The sequence below is a fragment of the Branchiostoma lanceolatum genome, chromosome 2, assembly GCF_035083965.1.
Source record: "Branchiostoma lanceolatum isolate klBraLanc5 chromosome 2, klBraLanc5.hap2, whole genome shotgun sequence".
NCBI lineage: Eukaryota > Metazoa > Chordata > Leptocardii > Amphioxiformes > Branchiostomatidae > Branchiostoma > Branchiostoma lanceolatum.
Genome location: NC_089723.1, coordinates 36,418,526 through 36,434,783, shown reverse-complemented (window position 1 = coordinate 36,434,783; position 16,258 = coordinate 36,418,526). Strand labels below are relative to the sequence as shown.

General features: G+C 42.1%; 1 protein-coding gene across 1 annotated transcript in view; it reads right to left on the bottom strand.

Moving 5' to 3' along the window:
* Positions 1 to 14,893, bottom strand: part of LOC136428899 (neuroendocrine convertase 1-like) — a 38,309-nt gene extending 23,416 nt beyond the window's left edge. The window contains exon 1 of the mRNA XM_066418724.1: positions 14,437 to 14,893. Within this exon, the coding sequence (XP_066274821.1) occupies positions 14,437 to 14,616 (180 nt within the window). The 5' untranslated portion in view covers positions 14,617 to 14,893. The remainder of the gene's footprint in view (positions 1 to 14,436) is intronic.
* Between the last annotated feature and the right edge of the window lie 1,365 nt (positions 14,894 to 16,258).

Here is a 16,258-nt window from a genome sequence, read left to right as displayed (position 1 = left end):
ATACACCCACTCCCTCCCGTGATCCCCCTGTGCCATTCTTAGGTTATACAGGGTGGGCTTCCGAGAAACCACTGCGTGAAGGAGGTGATTTATTTCATGATCGGAGAATACCAAAGATAATCAATAGACAACAGTCTATCTTCTACTCAAGGTGGTGGAGGATTAGATACAGAAGTCAGGAAAACTGAAAATTGTGTACGTGTACATCTCTCTGGTTGCCAGAGTATCGGTAGGATACAGGCCAGTTCTTGAGTGCTCCAAGATCTATATGCTTCCAAGTCGGGTTATAGACCTTTGGTAATCCCATAAACGAAGTCTCGCCAATCTGGCACCCTAGGTAGTGTACGTGTACATCTCGCCCCCTTTCTCTCTCTCTCCCCACCTTTCTCTCTCTCCACCTTTCTCTCTATCTCTCTCTAGATCTCTCTCTAGACCTCTAACGTTCTAGATATCACTCTAGATATCTTTCCCTCTAGATCTCCCTCTAGATCTTTCTGTTTATATCTCTTTCGAGATCTTTCTCTCTCTCTAGATCTCTCACTCTCTAGATCTCTCTCTAGATATCTATAGATCTCTCAATAGATCTCACTCTAGATCCCTCTCTTTCTCTCTGTTTGTCTGTTGCCCCCTCTCTCTCTGTGTTTCTCTCTCTTTAAATAGGCTCGCAACGAATATGCCCAAAAAGGATTGTAGACAAAGCTGTATAGCCTACTACGTTTTTTCCAGTCTTGATCTGCCAGGCAGTAACGTTAAAGACTGCTATTTGGCAATGATACACTGTTACAGTATTTTAACGACTGGATCGACACATGTAGTGCATACGACCGCACATCCTGTTAGAGGACATCGACCACAAGACGGACAAAGCGTGTAAATTGTCACGACAGAGCTATTACTCTTGAAACAACTCACCGGAAATCTCCTCCGGCGTACGCTTAACAAAATCGATAATGGAGTCAAATCGAATTAAACAATAGCATTTAGCTAAAAAAAACATTCCAACAGGAAATATGGATGAATTGTAGGTCTGTGTTGGGCTTTTTTTTCATGTAACTTCTAAGTTGACAACATCTTGGTCTGCTCACTCGCTATGGCAGTTCAAGATGTTTTTTTTTGTGTTCCACAATGACCACACACTTCGCATTCATACGACCTAACGACTTTTCCTCATGGCTAATTGGCCTCTCAGGCTTTCGCGTTTGCTGAATGTTTCTTGAAAGGAGAGGGCGGCGATGTTGCTTTGCTGGTCTTAAAAGCCTGTCGCCTCTCCCCAATGACATTATACCACGGTGCCGCTATCAATCGGGGCTTTACTTTCAGCTGATGGTTCAGAGGGGGAAAACCTCACTGCCCATTTGGGGCGGTTTAAATGGCTCGGAAAATCGCCCCGGTGGATCGATCCCTCGGTGTAGGCGGTTGACCTTTACATGCGTCTGAATGCGCAGAGCTTACTAAATAGGGGTATTATTTAAGGGACCGATGTATACGGGTCGTTTGCATGTAGCCATCAAAGAGTGCTTATTACGATTGATGATTTTCGTACACACAGCATATGGCAATTCATATTCGGTGAAACCTGAACATTTTGTAGCTTTCAGCGAAATGTGAAAGATTTTGCCTCCCACCCTAAGACGATTTTACATATCATATTGCCTTTTGATGAGACTACTTTCACATAACTGGAAAGTCTCCTCAATTTTAGACTAAGCCTCCGAGAGATGCTCAAGCTGGGTGAGGCCACAGCGTACAATCGCTCTAATGAAATATTCATATTGCCATTCCTGACCGTGCGAACTAATATTTGGTGCGTGCAGTTTAGCTATGGTATGGGATTTAATAACTTCATAGATTGATGAATTCTTCTTGTGACGCTCAAGAACATCATTAAGCAGGAGTTTTTGCATTCCCATCATCTTGTGTATTGTTTGTCAGATAAATGTCCTGGGGGAAGTTAGGGTATTGCACACTGCTTTCGTCAGAAGCCAATTTTCACACAAAAGCTCAGCATGGTTGTATAGCAGATTGTGATACGGAAGCGGCTTTTTATGTGTCTGCGGGCAATAACCTCTTCATTCAATAGCACAAATGAAACATAAGCCCTAAGGATATTGTTACTAAGACGATAATGATAAAATTAACACTTCAAGCTTTTTAAGCTGTTCTCTGTGCTGTAGGTAGTAGGTCTATTCAGCAGATCTATTATATTCTTATAGACATATTGTTACTAAGATGAGAAGATAAGATGAAATCAACACTTAAAGCTTTTTTAACTGTTTTCGGTGCATTAAGTAGTTGGTCTACTCAGCAGATCGTTTATATTTTTATTCTCTTTTATATTTTATATCATGCATGGTCATAAATGTGCTGGGTTTGTTTTACATAAAGATTTACACACTGCAGAACTGTCGTTTACGTTGTGAAACAACTGTTCCTATGATAATGGATATCTACACAGTCTACCTTGTTAGTTTTGTACCTATGCCGTGTTTTCGTTTTTTTATGTACATCTAAGCAAATAGTTCGTCTCACCAAAGTGGGATTGATTGTAAATTATCCCTTTGACATTTGAGGCTTGGTGGGTCTGAGCGGTCTGACGCACAGAGAACCCGCATGGATACGTCTGTAATTACTGGGCTTAAAACCACCATTATATGGCATGATGACAACTTGTACGTTAATTGTAGAAAGTACCATTTTACTCGCTAGGTACACAGTATGCTCGCTGTCGACCTAGTTACATGTTAATGAACTTTTATACACGACAATTGTACATTGCGCAACCTATGCCAAAAACAAGCATCCACTAGTGAGCCATGAGTGTGATTTACAATTGAGTCCCTGAGCCAAGAATATTCTACTGATTTATAACGTTCAAATACAAGAGTTAGTATGGATGATTTGATGCATTATGTATATTCACCTACACAAGCAGACGTAAGAGCATGAAAGTAACACATAAAAAGTATCGGTCTGTGATAGGAAATCGGTGTTTGCTATAATTGAATGCATGAATTTTTGTGTCTTTCTTCACCATAAGTAGACCATACATTTCAAAATTCAATGGTATGTTTGATGATACAGATGAATATGAGAGACAAGTACGACATCTATAAAGCAGTTTTGTCAAAAAAATAAAAATAGAAGTGCATTCAACGTATTGTTAAGTCTTTTCCCGGCACGTTTGTGTGCAGTCGTTTTAGTTTCCTCCAGCGACCTTGTCTTTTGACAGACATTAGTGTTCGTGTGTTTGTTACAGTAAAGAAGACGAGGTGATTTAGCCAAATTGCAAAGCCAGATGATATTGAAAATTTGCAAATTATTAAGAACCGCAAAACAGGTATTGTGATGCTAAATTGCTTTCATCAATTCTTTTCAATGGGAGACGACAACTGAATTTATTTATATTCGTTTTGTGAAAAGGTCGGTGCCCGAGCACCAGTATGTTATTAGTCCACTGTGTTCTGCTGCTGCAGTAGTTGACACCCTGCAGCTGCAATCAGTACTTCTTCAACTCTCTCCACTCTGTCCGGATCATTGTCCGCGAGCTTCCTGAGCTCCTGTAGCTTTCTTTGTGACCACGGGAAAACGGTCCTGTGCGTCGGCGTGGCGTAACGGTTAGGGCGTTGAACTCAGAACCAATTGGTCCCGAGTTCGATACTCACCATACCCCGATGTTGTGCCCTTGGGAAAGGCACTTTACACGACCTTCCCCGGCGGTGGAGTGACGCCCACCGAGCCTATTCGGCTAATCTGTCGAAAAGTGAGCCAAAAAACACACTACGGATCTAGTTTGCACATTTGCCACTAAGAACCGTTTAATAAAAATAAAATTAAAAAAAGGTCCTAGTCTTCTCTCTTTCAGGTCTGCCCTGAGTAGACTCAGTGCGTTCTTTGCAGTATGTTATGATCGATCATTATCATCGTTGTTTTCTCCAGGCTGGTCGATTAGAAGTACAACTTTTTTTTACAGTTCATATTAGAATCTATTTGTCGTGAGATCAGCTGCTGAATCCAGGTGGTGCCCGCTAATAGCTTCTTGAAACTTGTGTATTCACGACGTCATGTGGTCATGCAGAGTTAACCTAATTCTCAACCGTATGAAAGTCTGCAAGCAGCTGTGAAGCCACTTGTGCAAGAATATGACTACTTTTGTAAATGAGAATACTTTTTTGTCCTCGCGGAAATGTGAAGATGTGGTACCCGATTCCGGGCAGTGCCCTCAATTTGATGCGCCACCGTTGCAAAAATATAACAACTTTTTAAATTTCAGAAATGAGAATCCTTTATTTTATTCTCTGGCCAAAATGCTAACATGTAGAGATCTGGTACCTGATTCTGGGCAGTGTCCTTAATTTGAAGCCACCTTTACAAAAATATAACTACGTGCACTTTTATAAATGAGAATGAATTCTCGTATAGGGCTGTTTAGCCATAGTCGATGCTTTAGGACTGTTGTGAATTAGGATTTTACCATGGTCAGTACTGACCGACGGAGGCCATATATATAGAGAGAGATCTGGTACCTGATTCTGGGCAGTGCCCTCAATTTATCGCCAGCTGCAGCCATGATTGACTGCTTTGATGTCTACTCTAACGACTGATCTTCTGTGACGAGGCTAATTTGCCTTAAAACGTCCGTAATGATCCTTGGCCACAGGGAGTAATAGATAACTATTATATCCGAGAAGAAAAGAGGACAACGACCCAAAATATAAAAACACTAGTAGTCAAAATGTGCTAGAAAATAAGTCCAGAGTAATTCTATAGTAGATAACCATCATCCGGAAGGGAAGGGGACAACGCCTCAGCAAACAAGAAAGAATAAAAAAATGTACCAGAAAATACGACCAGAGAAAATATCAGTGTTTGTAGTAGTTTCAGTTTTGTCAGGCGTTACGGGATCACCAACAACCTCATAAGCTGCTGGAGGCAGGCAGAGGCAAAGTTGACCTTCTCAAGCTTCAGGAGGTGGTGGAAAGCTGTATAAACTTTTAGAAAACGCTGAAATTTGCAAATGCTTAAGAGACCAGCCCCGTGAAATTTGTACTGTCTAACGATATTTCATCGCCTTGGTGTCAACTGTCAAGTGTAGTCATATGTTTACATGTACGGGATGCCTCGAGGGCAAGGTTAATCATTAAAAAGTTGAAATTTGCAAAAGCTTTAGAAAACAGCCCCGTGAAATTTGTACTGTCTCTCGGCATTTCAGCGCCTTGGTGTCAACTGTCTACTGCAGTAATATTTTTACCTGTACACTGGATGCCTCGAGGGCAAGGTTAATCATTAAAAAGTTGAAATTTACAAAGCTTTAGAGAACAGCCCTGTGAAATTTGTACTGTCTTCCGACACATCAGCGCCTTGGTGTCAACTGCAAAGTGTGGCCATCTCGTAGCTGTACGGGATGCCTTGGGGACACGGTTAATCCTTACACCTGAGTCATACAAGTGGCATCAGCTGCTACTGTGCAAATACAATATATCCGTGCTGTTTATTCTGCGATCTGCTAATGGACAGACGAGACTGTTGTGACGTTCTCTATCCATTGCGACGGCATAACGATTGGGCTGAGAAAGACCCACGCGGTGCTGTTTATCATGTAACACTCTGCATGCTGTAGGCGTTGAAGCCCGTGGTTTGTATGAACTATATGTACTTCTGCGATGTTGATTTAAGCAAATAAAGATTTAAAGATTTAGATTGGATTTGTTGGAGTCATTGTGTAATCATTTGTATGCGGATTTAGATCGGCAAACAGTCTATCGTTTAGTTGGCTTTATGGCAAGGCCTGGTTGAAACAGGTTTAAGGAGGGTATCATGCACTTTAATAGTCAAACGGAAACGATTAGGAGAAAAGTGTAGCAGGCACACTACTTGAACATAGCAGCTGCTCGTGAAAGAAAATAAATCTCAATGTTCTAAAACTAACATATAGGCTGGGGACTGAGTGAAACGTTTAGTTAACGGTTGGAGTATTAGGGCATCTTTTTATTGAGACGTGTAGAACCAGTGTTCAAAAGAGCACCAAGCGACGAAACCCCACAGAAGAATTGATCTCAGCTCCTACCGGTTCCACGAAACGCCTTGAAACAGATGCTTCCAGGCTATATATGGCCTCTTTGTAGCATCACCATCACCAAGCATAGTCTTTGACCCGAAAGCCCCACCCGCTTGAACGTACGGGTTAAGTCGTCTGGAGGTATTAGGACTCAAGTCGCGAGTTAAGCAAATAACAGTGGAAACTCCGCTTAAATATGGTACCTTAAGCATATAATTCCGCCGGGCAGGTGCAGAGAATAGCTTGTCAGAACAAGGCGGCATATAAAAGGCCCAAATTCAAAATACACTGTAGAAAGTCACATGAATATTACATCAAAGGACTTGTATCATCGAAGGATACAAGTGTGGGAGCCGTAAACTAAGGTTAAGTTGCCGGGTCTATACTTGTATGGTACGCTGAAGTTCAAAGCAAAAGTCATTGAAAAGTCAAGTATATCTAACCTTGGTTCTGCGAAACTGGAATCCTAGAAAAGGTCTGCCTGTCGCGTAAAGATCGGGCCTCCATGGGGCAATCAAGTGGTATTGATATAACTTGAAGTGCTGGCTTACTGAATATAGGAACACTCGAATGGGAAATCGTTAAGTTTTTTTGTACATATCTTAATTAATTCATCTTCTAAGTAAGAAGAATATATCTGGCCTGAAACAATATACGTTCTTTTGAAATATAGCCTTTTGTGTTCCCAGACCACGCTAGCTTCGCTTGTTGTAGGGAGAATATTTGCCAGGGGAGTTTGGCCACCATAGGATTTTAGTTGCCGGCTTAGCTTCGGAGGGGGGAATTCATCTTCCGTGGACTGACTCTTCTGGCCAAATAGGATCATTTTTTGCCGAATTCTAAGACCCGTACCAAGTAGGAAGTGAAGGCGAGATGTAATACTTCCATGAAATGTTCGACGCAAGTTCTCTTCGTACGTGGCTGTATCTTTCCATGAACACGTCTTATAACTACTAGTATGTCAGCTCCGTGTATAGAATCCTATACATATGTGAACGCATTTCGCACCACTGTGTTGTAATAGGGAGGCATATCTTTAGGAATAGTGCTTGTTTGCACAGATCAAGTGCCTTGGGAAGAAAATTCTTACAGTAAGGAGTGACTGCACAATTCTGAGGCTCTGGGTCTCTAAGCAGATGTAAAGATCTGGATCGGTGTTTTACGCCTGTATTGGCACTATTGCAACATTTAGTGCTCTTTTCTAGTAGTAGTAGTCTATCGCCACTTCCTGTATAAGATTCATGGAATATATGGAAACATTTTCATTCATATCCTGTTCTTTATTCAAATACGCAAATAAACCAGGGCGATGTTTTCATTAGTAGGCTGCCCCAGAGGGCTCGCTCCTGGGCGGTTTTTGAAAAGGCCACTCAAAATGTCGCACATTGGATAAAAGGATCCCGATAACAGGGTTAGGGATACAATTAGCTGTATCGGGGGTGTTATAATTGAACGTAGGCTTTGAGATAACTGCTCATGCTGTGTGGCAGTCCGAATATTTAGTGGTCACCACAGGGCGTCACTGAGTTTCTAGCGAAGAAGGGCTGGGGGGGGGGGGGATGTCGGATAGGCCATTCTCTACAAGAACGTCGTTCTCTTCGTCATTCTCTACAAATAAAAAACTGTAGTTTTTCTTTGAAAACAATTAATAAGATGGGCAATATACATGGTAATATCACCCACGAGGTCTTAAGAATGATATTTGGCAACCTTGTGTTCTCACCTACCAGTATTTACTACAGTACCAGTCCTCTAGATCTCGCACTTTTTTATTGATAAAACAATGCGAGTTCAAATCACCAGATAAGTTCATCTCCAAGCAGATTTAACGGTGGCGAAGACCGTATCCAACTGGTAAAAGAAGTTTTTATAGCCACCCAAGTCTTTTTGCCAGTTGGGTACGGTCTTTGCCGCCGTTAGGTCTGCTTGGAAACAAAAAAATCAGCCGCCCCTCGAACCTTAAACCACAGTTGGCGATATTGAAACTAGACTACTACTACTAGAAAAGAGTACTAGATGTTGCAATACTGCCGTAAAACACCGAGAATGATCTGGATCCTCACATCTGCTCGGAGATAAAGGGAGCTTTAGAATTGTGCAGTTACTCCTTACTGTAAGACGTTTCTTCCCAAGGCGCTTGATCTGTGCAAACATCACTCGGCTATTTCAAACACGTAAAGCAAATGATAGCTCTACTAAAGATGGCGATATATGGGAGAATGGTGTTGTATTTTTTAAACCCAGCGCTTCGTGTTTGCACAGTTTTACACCGTGTGTGCCCGACACTCATACCAATCTCCAAGCAGATCTAATGGGTGCCAAAATCGTATAAGCTGGCCAGAGGAGCTCCAGTCAGTCAGAGAAGGTCCAGTCAGGCACGGTCCTTCGCTGGCTGACTCAGGGAGCTTCTCTGGCCAGCTTATACGATTTTGGCACCCATTAGATCTGCTTGGAGATTAGAGGATAGCCGCCTGGTGACCGGACACGACTCCAGAACTGACATTCACAGTGTGAGGGAGTCATTTACTGTTAAAGATCAGACTAACGGCTTTTTCGTAAGGACCGTTTCTGGAGTGCCGTTTCTATTAACGCAGATAGGCTTGGCAATTATCGCCCGCACCATTCCGGCGTTCATCAACCGGAAATGACGTCAAGAGTACAATGTACGTCATCACCAACTGTTCGATTGGCAAACACACCTGTAATTACGCATTCGGAGAGGTGCGTACGACTCATATACCTATTGTAGGTAGGAATTGAAATTATACAACCTAATTTGGTGTGTAGTTTAATGATCTATTGTGTGGGGTTTTTCACCTTATGTGGTTTTACCATCCGTCACCGTTTGAATGGTATCCTAAATTCTTCCTCAGTTCCTGCCCGAGAGAAAATATGAAAATAGCCACAGGCCAAATTATGGGATCACTGCGACTCATTTATCTCCGTGTCCGTGTAGTTTAATTCAGAAAGTTCATTTGCAAGTCCACGCCCAGAGGCTTATTGCAAGTACATCTATAGTAGAAACATAGGAGACGTACATGTGACAATGGACGGTGATTAACGTTGCTGTAACAAAAGACTACTCAAGTGCTGATCATTGATGGTTGTATCTGGACAAGTAGGGTTTGGCTTCTGTTTGGAAGCAGAAACAGACGTCAAAAGACATGCAGCAAAAGAGTGAGCTGAAGCAGGTCTGCCTGTTTCCGGATGTTAGAGCCGGCAGAACGGCCCATCCTGGATACCCAGGCCTCCCGCCTACCAGCTAACATTGGGACTTAAAAGCCACTTCCGGTCCAACAGAAGCGAAATGGGCGGAGAGCATTAGAGAAATTGTCATGATTTTTTAGTGCTCCTGAAGGGAACGACTTTACTCCAAATGCTGCATATAAGATAAAGAGCTAGAGGGGAACAACACTACAGCGCCTACTGTCTATCCTAAAAGTAATCTATCAATTAAAAATCACGACCATTGAACGTCCAGAACACGAGATATCAAAACCGGAAGTTCTACTGCAGTACCTTGAAAAGCCGCTAGGAGGCCCATTATCGAACAGGTCATTTTTCAAACCCCTGCCCACCCAGCAAATATCATAAGAAACCATCCACAGCTTCTCGAGTTATGCTGTCCACAGACACAGACAGACAGACACACACACACACAAATGGCACCGAGAACATAGTATCATGGTTTACCAAACCAAACCAAAATAGGCTTACATGTGGGCGGTACGTGAGTGATGTGTTCGTCTGATTGGTGTATTCCGCTTTAAGGAAGCTGCATCTCGAATTTGATCACATGGTCGCTAATCTCCGTTACCTACGCAAACGTGATGCTTGGATACCTGACGTCACTCTGACGTCACTTATTTACTCTGTCCGGTTTTCATTCCGCCATGTTTAAAGTACTCATAATCCGCCGTACAAACATTATCAGTAATACTAAAAGCCGAGTATATAGGTTGTGATGCTTAGCGTTATCTTATATGTACTTACATTAAGACAGCGATGTTTCTATCAAATGTCACATTTCTTTCATCTTCTTTGAACTTTTTTCAACTTCTTTGTGCCAGGCCCGTTTTCATGTCAACCATATGGTAGCATTCAAGTTGGCTGATAATAGCCTACATCAGGCCTTCCTGATGGGTTATGGAGAGGAGAATTCGGAAAAAATAGGGCAAGGAGAATCAGTCCGGGGTAAGGGTAGCATTTCCCCTTGGAACTGCGAGGACAGATGTGTGTGGCCAAGCTCTCCAGTGGCAAATTATTTTCCCTATTTGGCTAAATTTTACAATTTTTCTTCCGGCGTAGTAAGTCTGGGAGAGACTATGTTAGTGAGAGGATCTACCCGAGACAAAACGTATCACTCCGATACGGAAACCTTGCAGAAAGCCATCAGAACTTCCCGATTGTTGAAGGTTATAATTAACCACGAAGATAATCAAATTTGAGGCAACATTCTTGTGCTCATCATCATCATCATCATGTCGGGCGGGTTGCCCGGACTAAGTCAGCCCTCTTCCTCCATTCGCTACGGTCCGCCATTGTGCTAGTTTAACACATTTCTTTGTCATTTCCGACGGGTCGGGCATATCTTTTAACCCGAGTGTTATCCTGTTAATAAGTTCCAGGCTCTACCTTTTGTCGAGGCCAATATATTTTAGAATATCTATCTAAACCGTTCCTATTCTTCGTATGTGGTTGTATCTCTCATTCTCTTGTAGCATGTTTCTATATGTTTAGCGGGACGAGGGCCAATACAGCGTACGTCAGGAACTGATATAACGTTACCTGATTGAAAGCAAAAAGATAAGACCAACATCGTGTAGCGTTTGATTATAAACCATATGTTACTGGAAACACGCCAGACTGAACTTAGAGCTCAGTTTTGAGGTGAAGATAAGCGGTACAAGGCCACGGTCGGTTTATCACATGTAACGTTAACCCTGAAATGAGATAAAGGAAGTTCTCTTTCCATGATCACTGCCAATGTCAATGCCATAAGTGCGCTGTGTGATTTGGTCACCGAAAACATGAAAGATTGCCGGCTGCAATTTCAACACAGATTCCCGTCATACAAACTGTAAGATTTGTCCTTTGAAAATTTCAATCGGCCATTCGCTAGGTCTTAACAATCGCCACGTATCTGGACACATTTACCACTTTGAAAATTTGCCGTACGTATTCGTGATAATTGGAGCATTATTGTTATGACTATAATTGTGCAGTTGGATTTATCATAACACACAAAAAGCCGCAGACTAAGGACGTTCTGCCCGTTGCAACCATGCTGGTAAAATCCTTACTTTTTTCATACATACGAAAAATCAATTAATTAATTTGGGGATTGAAAAAAAACCCTGTTCTCTTATTCCGGGCCCTGCTCAACTGCTACTTGCCGCTGAATGCAGCTAAATTGCAGAGTTATTTTTTAATAGATCGAGCGTTGGCCGGTCACGAGAGGTTTATATGACAACAACAGATTGCATGGTACTGTAATCCTTCATGTGTACAGCTAGGGGAAAATTGATTGTCTTCAAACGACAACTGGGCACATGAGTCGCCTTTCTACATGGCACATGGTTTATTGCATATCTTAACAAATAGCCTGTACAATACTTAGTTTTTAGTTCATTGGGTCATTATAATCTTCCTTGTGAGCCAGGTAGCCACCATCTTTTCAGCAAAATGTGTGATTTATTTTCAATGTTCAACGTCAATAAAATTATGCTTCCTGACATCGAAGGTCTCTGATATTCTCACTGGCTATTAACCTTAGTAAGAACTATCAAGATCAAAGTATTTGATGTTCAATAGTATTTATTTACTAAGATATGTGCTCCAAACAATTTTCCCCATGAAACTTTTACTTTAGCCTTCATACATGGCTACTTGTTTTGAAATCTGGGCACCTGGCCCCGTTCTACATTCAGTTTACCTTTTATCGTCGGTGTCATTTTACCATCGGGGGGGATATCATCGTGTGAATGATATTTTCACATTTACCCATTACGAACATCCCAGCAAGATGAATACCACTTTTCTAGGAACTCGACATGTCGTCAGCTGAGTACCAAAAAAGGTTTATCAAAACCTGTACTTTATTCTCTGTCATGATGATATTTTGAAACATATATACGATAGATCCAAAAGACCTGAACCATTCAATACGCATAGAAACGATATGTACAATGGTTTTGAATGACTAATCCTGTCTACACTCGGACAAATCGCAAAATCATGTGTTCTAACCCCACCCATTTATCCAGACATTCAACAGTCCTATATGCATAGCTGATTAGCCGTAGGGGCAGCATAGCGTCCGTACTACACAAAGTTTCCACCTAATATATTATTTTCTACTCTCCAAGGATCTCCAAGCAGATGTTGGTGGGGAAGATTGTGACCGTTTTATCATATGCCCCGTTTTTTGTCCGCTCTCCCCACCAAGAGATCGAGCGGAGAGAGCGGATAAAAAACGGGGGCATATGATAAAACGGTCACAATCTTCCCACCAACCTCTGCTTGGAGAATAATTATTTCCTGCCTATCAACTCTATCAATTCTACATGTACGTCATCTGACTTCCCGGAAAACGATGTCGTCTAACAAATTGGCCTCGTTGCTAACGGACAGCCTTTAGAAGTGTAAATGTGTTATGTTACAGGTGTCGCTAACGTATAATTCATTACTTGGCGCGAAGATTAAGTCAGCTTCAAGGTAACAATTTGTGCGGACCCATTTTCCGCGGGGTTCTGAGTACAAGATAACATTGATTATCGTCCTTTGATGGTTGCGAGGAGCAATTACGCGGCCGTACAAGGGGTTGCGGCTGGGCGTTGAACCCGTTAGCCTCAGCGCCAGAGGGCTGTTATCGTTAGACTGGCAACCGATTTCCACCAAGGACAATGAATTCGGGCTGCTAGCTGTGGGAGCAAGTGCGGTAAAGTCTCTAAGCAGACGTTAATAGGGAAAATCTCTCGCCTTCTTTGCAGGCTCCAAGAGGCCCGGCCACACTGAGATACTGAGTGCAATAGAAATGGATTGCAATAGAACTGATATGCCATAGTAAAAGCCCGACTTGGTGGCCAGAAAATCAAATCGCGTTTTCTTAGTCTCCATCACACTATCTTTGCCGGCAGCAAAATAGCAAAATTTATCCAAATAAGAACATCGATCGACCAGGGGTGTTTAACCACCATAGAGTATTATTTACCAGAGCAAGGGAAGATGTTATCCGTACAGCGAGCTCACTCTCTTGGCAAATTTGTCGCCCCATTTTCACGGAATCCAACTGTCCATACTCTGTAAAGCCTGGTGGAGGCTAACGTTTTCTGGGCCGGCTGTCCCGTTTTTTTCTTAACAAGCAATCTTTTTTTTAATGTCAGAAAACCTAACGATTTGCCTGGAGGAGGCAGATATGTTTGCGAAAACCCTAAAATCTAAAGGACGTTCATTCAAAAGTGAGCGATCATCAATCCACAGATCATACAAGGCGAGACTAAACACATACTGTACGCATCCGAGGAAAGCAAACAATTTTTTCTCAAACGGGATATCATTTATGTTTCCATATCTACTTTTAATAATTTCCCTCCATCTTTTCCAAGGCCTGACCATGACATAAGAGGGAATTCGCAACGTGCGATAAGGTGTGAATCTCCTTGAAACTAAAAGTCAAGAACAAGAGGCTGGCTTCCAATCAGCACGGCACTTCGCCAGCTATCTCCGCGCTTTGGAAAAACACTCCATGTACATGTGTGAGAAAAGGGATAGCGGGAAGTCGGCGTCAAGCATGTTTCTCTCTCATTCTATCCACCGGCAATCGGAAAAAAGCAGGTCAAAAGAGTTCACCCACATCCTTGGATTAATTTTTAGGGAAAAAAAAGATAAATGCTGAAAAATGCGATGTACGTATGTCAACATCGGAACAAAATACCGGCATAAGCCGAGACAACACGGGTAGTTATGTATGCAGTCACGAGTGCTGGTTAAACATGTGGGCAGTGATATATTATACCAGTATGAAATTAATTTATAACCAGAGATCCCAAATATCTCTGACAGTAGATGGCAGGTGTTTATTGCAGTACAAGTCGCGTCATTGAAACGGTCAAATTTCTTTGAATAGCCGCACGAGTCGTTGACGGGATATTAGACTACACCGACATGTACCATTAGGTGCCCAGTCTGACTCATATGGCAGTGGGCCATATATCTTACTTCGCACACTTTTTATAACAATATGGCAGAAATGAATGGCTCAAACGAACATTGATATACCTTAAATACACACATATATAAGCTTATACAAGTGGTTTCAATCATTTTATGATTGCAGCAAAATTTTTCAAAGCAGCAAAAGAAGAAAACATCAAGTTTACCTGTCCCAAATTGTCGTAGCCATGGTCTAGGGCTAGCAGGTCGGCCACGTCGGGCCCTCCGTGGATTTCCACCGCCCAGGTGTTGGTATAGTGGCCGGGGTGGTCCTCTCCCTCCTCCGCTCGCCCGTAGGAGGAGAACGCCACAATCGCAAGGACCAGCCAGCCAGAAAAACGTCCCATGTTCCGCGCCAGATGGAGAGAAAAAGTCGTCCCGGCTCTCTGGTAACTGCTCAAACTAAAGGCGCTAGCAGTCGGAAACGTGGAAATCAGATAAAGTCCTCATGTAGAATATAATTAAAACAGTTTGTGCCGGTCCGTGAGAAAGTATGTGTAACTAGCAGCTGTACTGTTCCCCCAACGCTTGGTGTTTGCCTTACAGTATTGCCTAACTCGGGCGGAACGAACGCACGATGTCGCTCTTATCTTTGCATTGGAGGCACGGCCCCATAGACCGGGCATTTAATTGCCTGATAGGCTTCCGAAAGTCCTTCCCACAGGGCCCCGTAACTCCCGTGACGTAGGAGGCGGCTCATGGGGTTTTGAAAGGGTTTTCACGCCGCCGTCATGTGTTGTGGCAAACGAAGCCACTACAACACCTGTCGCGCTTACAGCGGAACTCAGGGGTTCTCCCACTCATTATACGGCTTATAAGGCCACGGAAGTACATAATATGTAGAAAACTGTTAAACCGGACGTATGTGCACAAAGTACGTGCGTATTTCTTGATATCAAAGTTTTACCAGCATTATTAATCATTGCGTCATGACTGAAAATCCTCTTCCCGTATCGCCTATTACTACCGGTAACGACGTCAATCATTAACTTCTATTAACGACGCATGCGTACCTGAGTTTAAATACGCGTCTTCCTTGATACATACGTGGTGTATCTTTGTAGTTTATTCATGATTCCTAAAAACTCATTCTGCACTGACATATGTTTCTTACGAATAGATGTTTGCCTACATGGCATTTGGGAGTATAGTACAAGCTTGTGAAACCGCTCCACTTTTCCTTTGGTATATGATGACAGAATAATTCATATGTTTGTTATTTGTGTATAATTTTGACGTATTTCTTCATAAATTATTATGCATTATAATACTTATTATGCTTACAACTCAAAATCCACTTTGTAGTTCCTCTTCTTTTCATTTGTTTCATTAGGATTCATGTTACAATTCTAATTTCTTCCTTCGTTAGTTTTTCTTAGTTTCGATTATATATAATTTTGTAAAAATTCAATTTGTGTAGTTTAGGGGAGGCCCCCGAAAAGCCGTATAGGCTTCTGGCCTACCCTGCATGTATTCTTTGCTCTATTTATCTTTGTTTTATATTGTACATATAAACAATAAACCGCTCAGGATGTTTCCGTTACACTGGACTGCTATCGGTGTCGGTAGAATAAATAATGAATATTTGCTCTTCAAATAAGAACAGTCAAAGGACACTATAAATAATAAAGGTGACGGCAGACACACCAATTCAACCAACTCCACAGTTTGTTTCCTCACTTGTTTCTGAACATTGAATACACAGACCTAGACAATAGTGTATAGTTATAAGCAATTTTATGAACCTAGAGAAGACAGCAATATTACTAGTATAAAATTTCTTAAACAGGTGTATCGGCACCGTTTGTAACGTTACACGCAACTCTGATATCAAAGGTGAGCCAGAAACCATCGTAGTGGGGCGGGATTGAAAAATTACAAAGAAATGACAACTTCGCTACGATTAAAAGAATAAATAGAAATGCGTTGGTAGGATCTAAATACAAGAAAGAAAATAGACAGGATGACTACACTTTTGCCACTGCACTT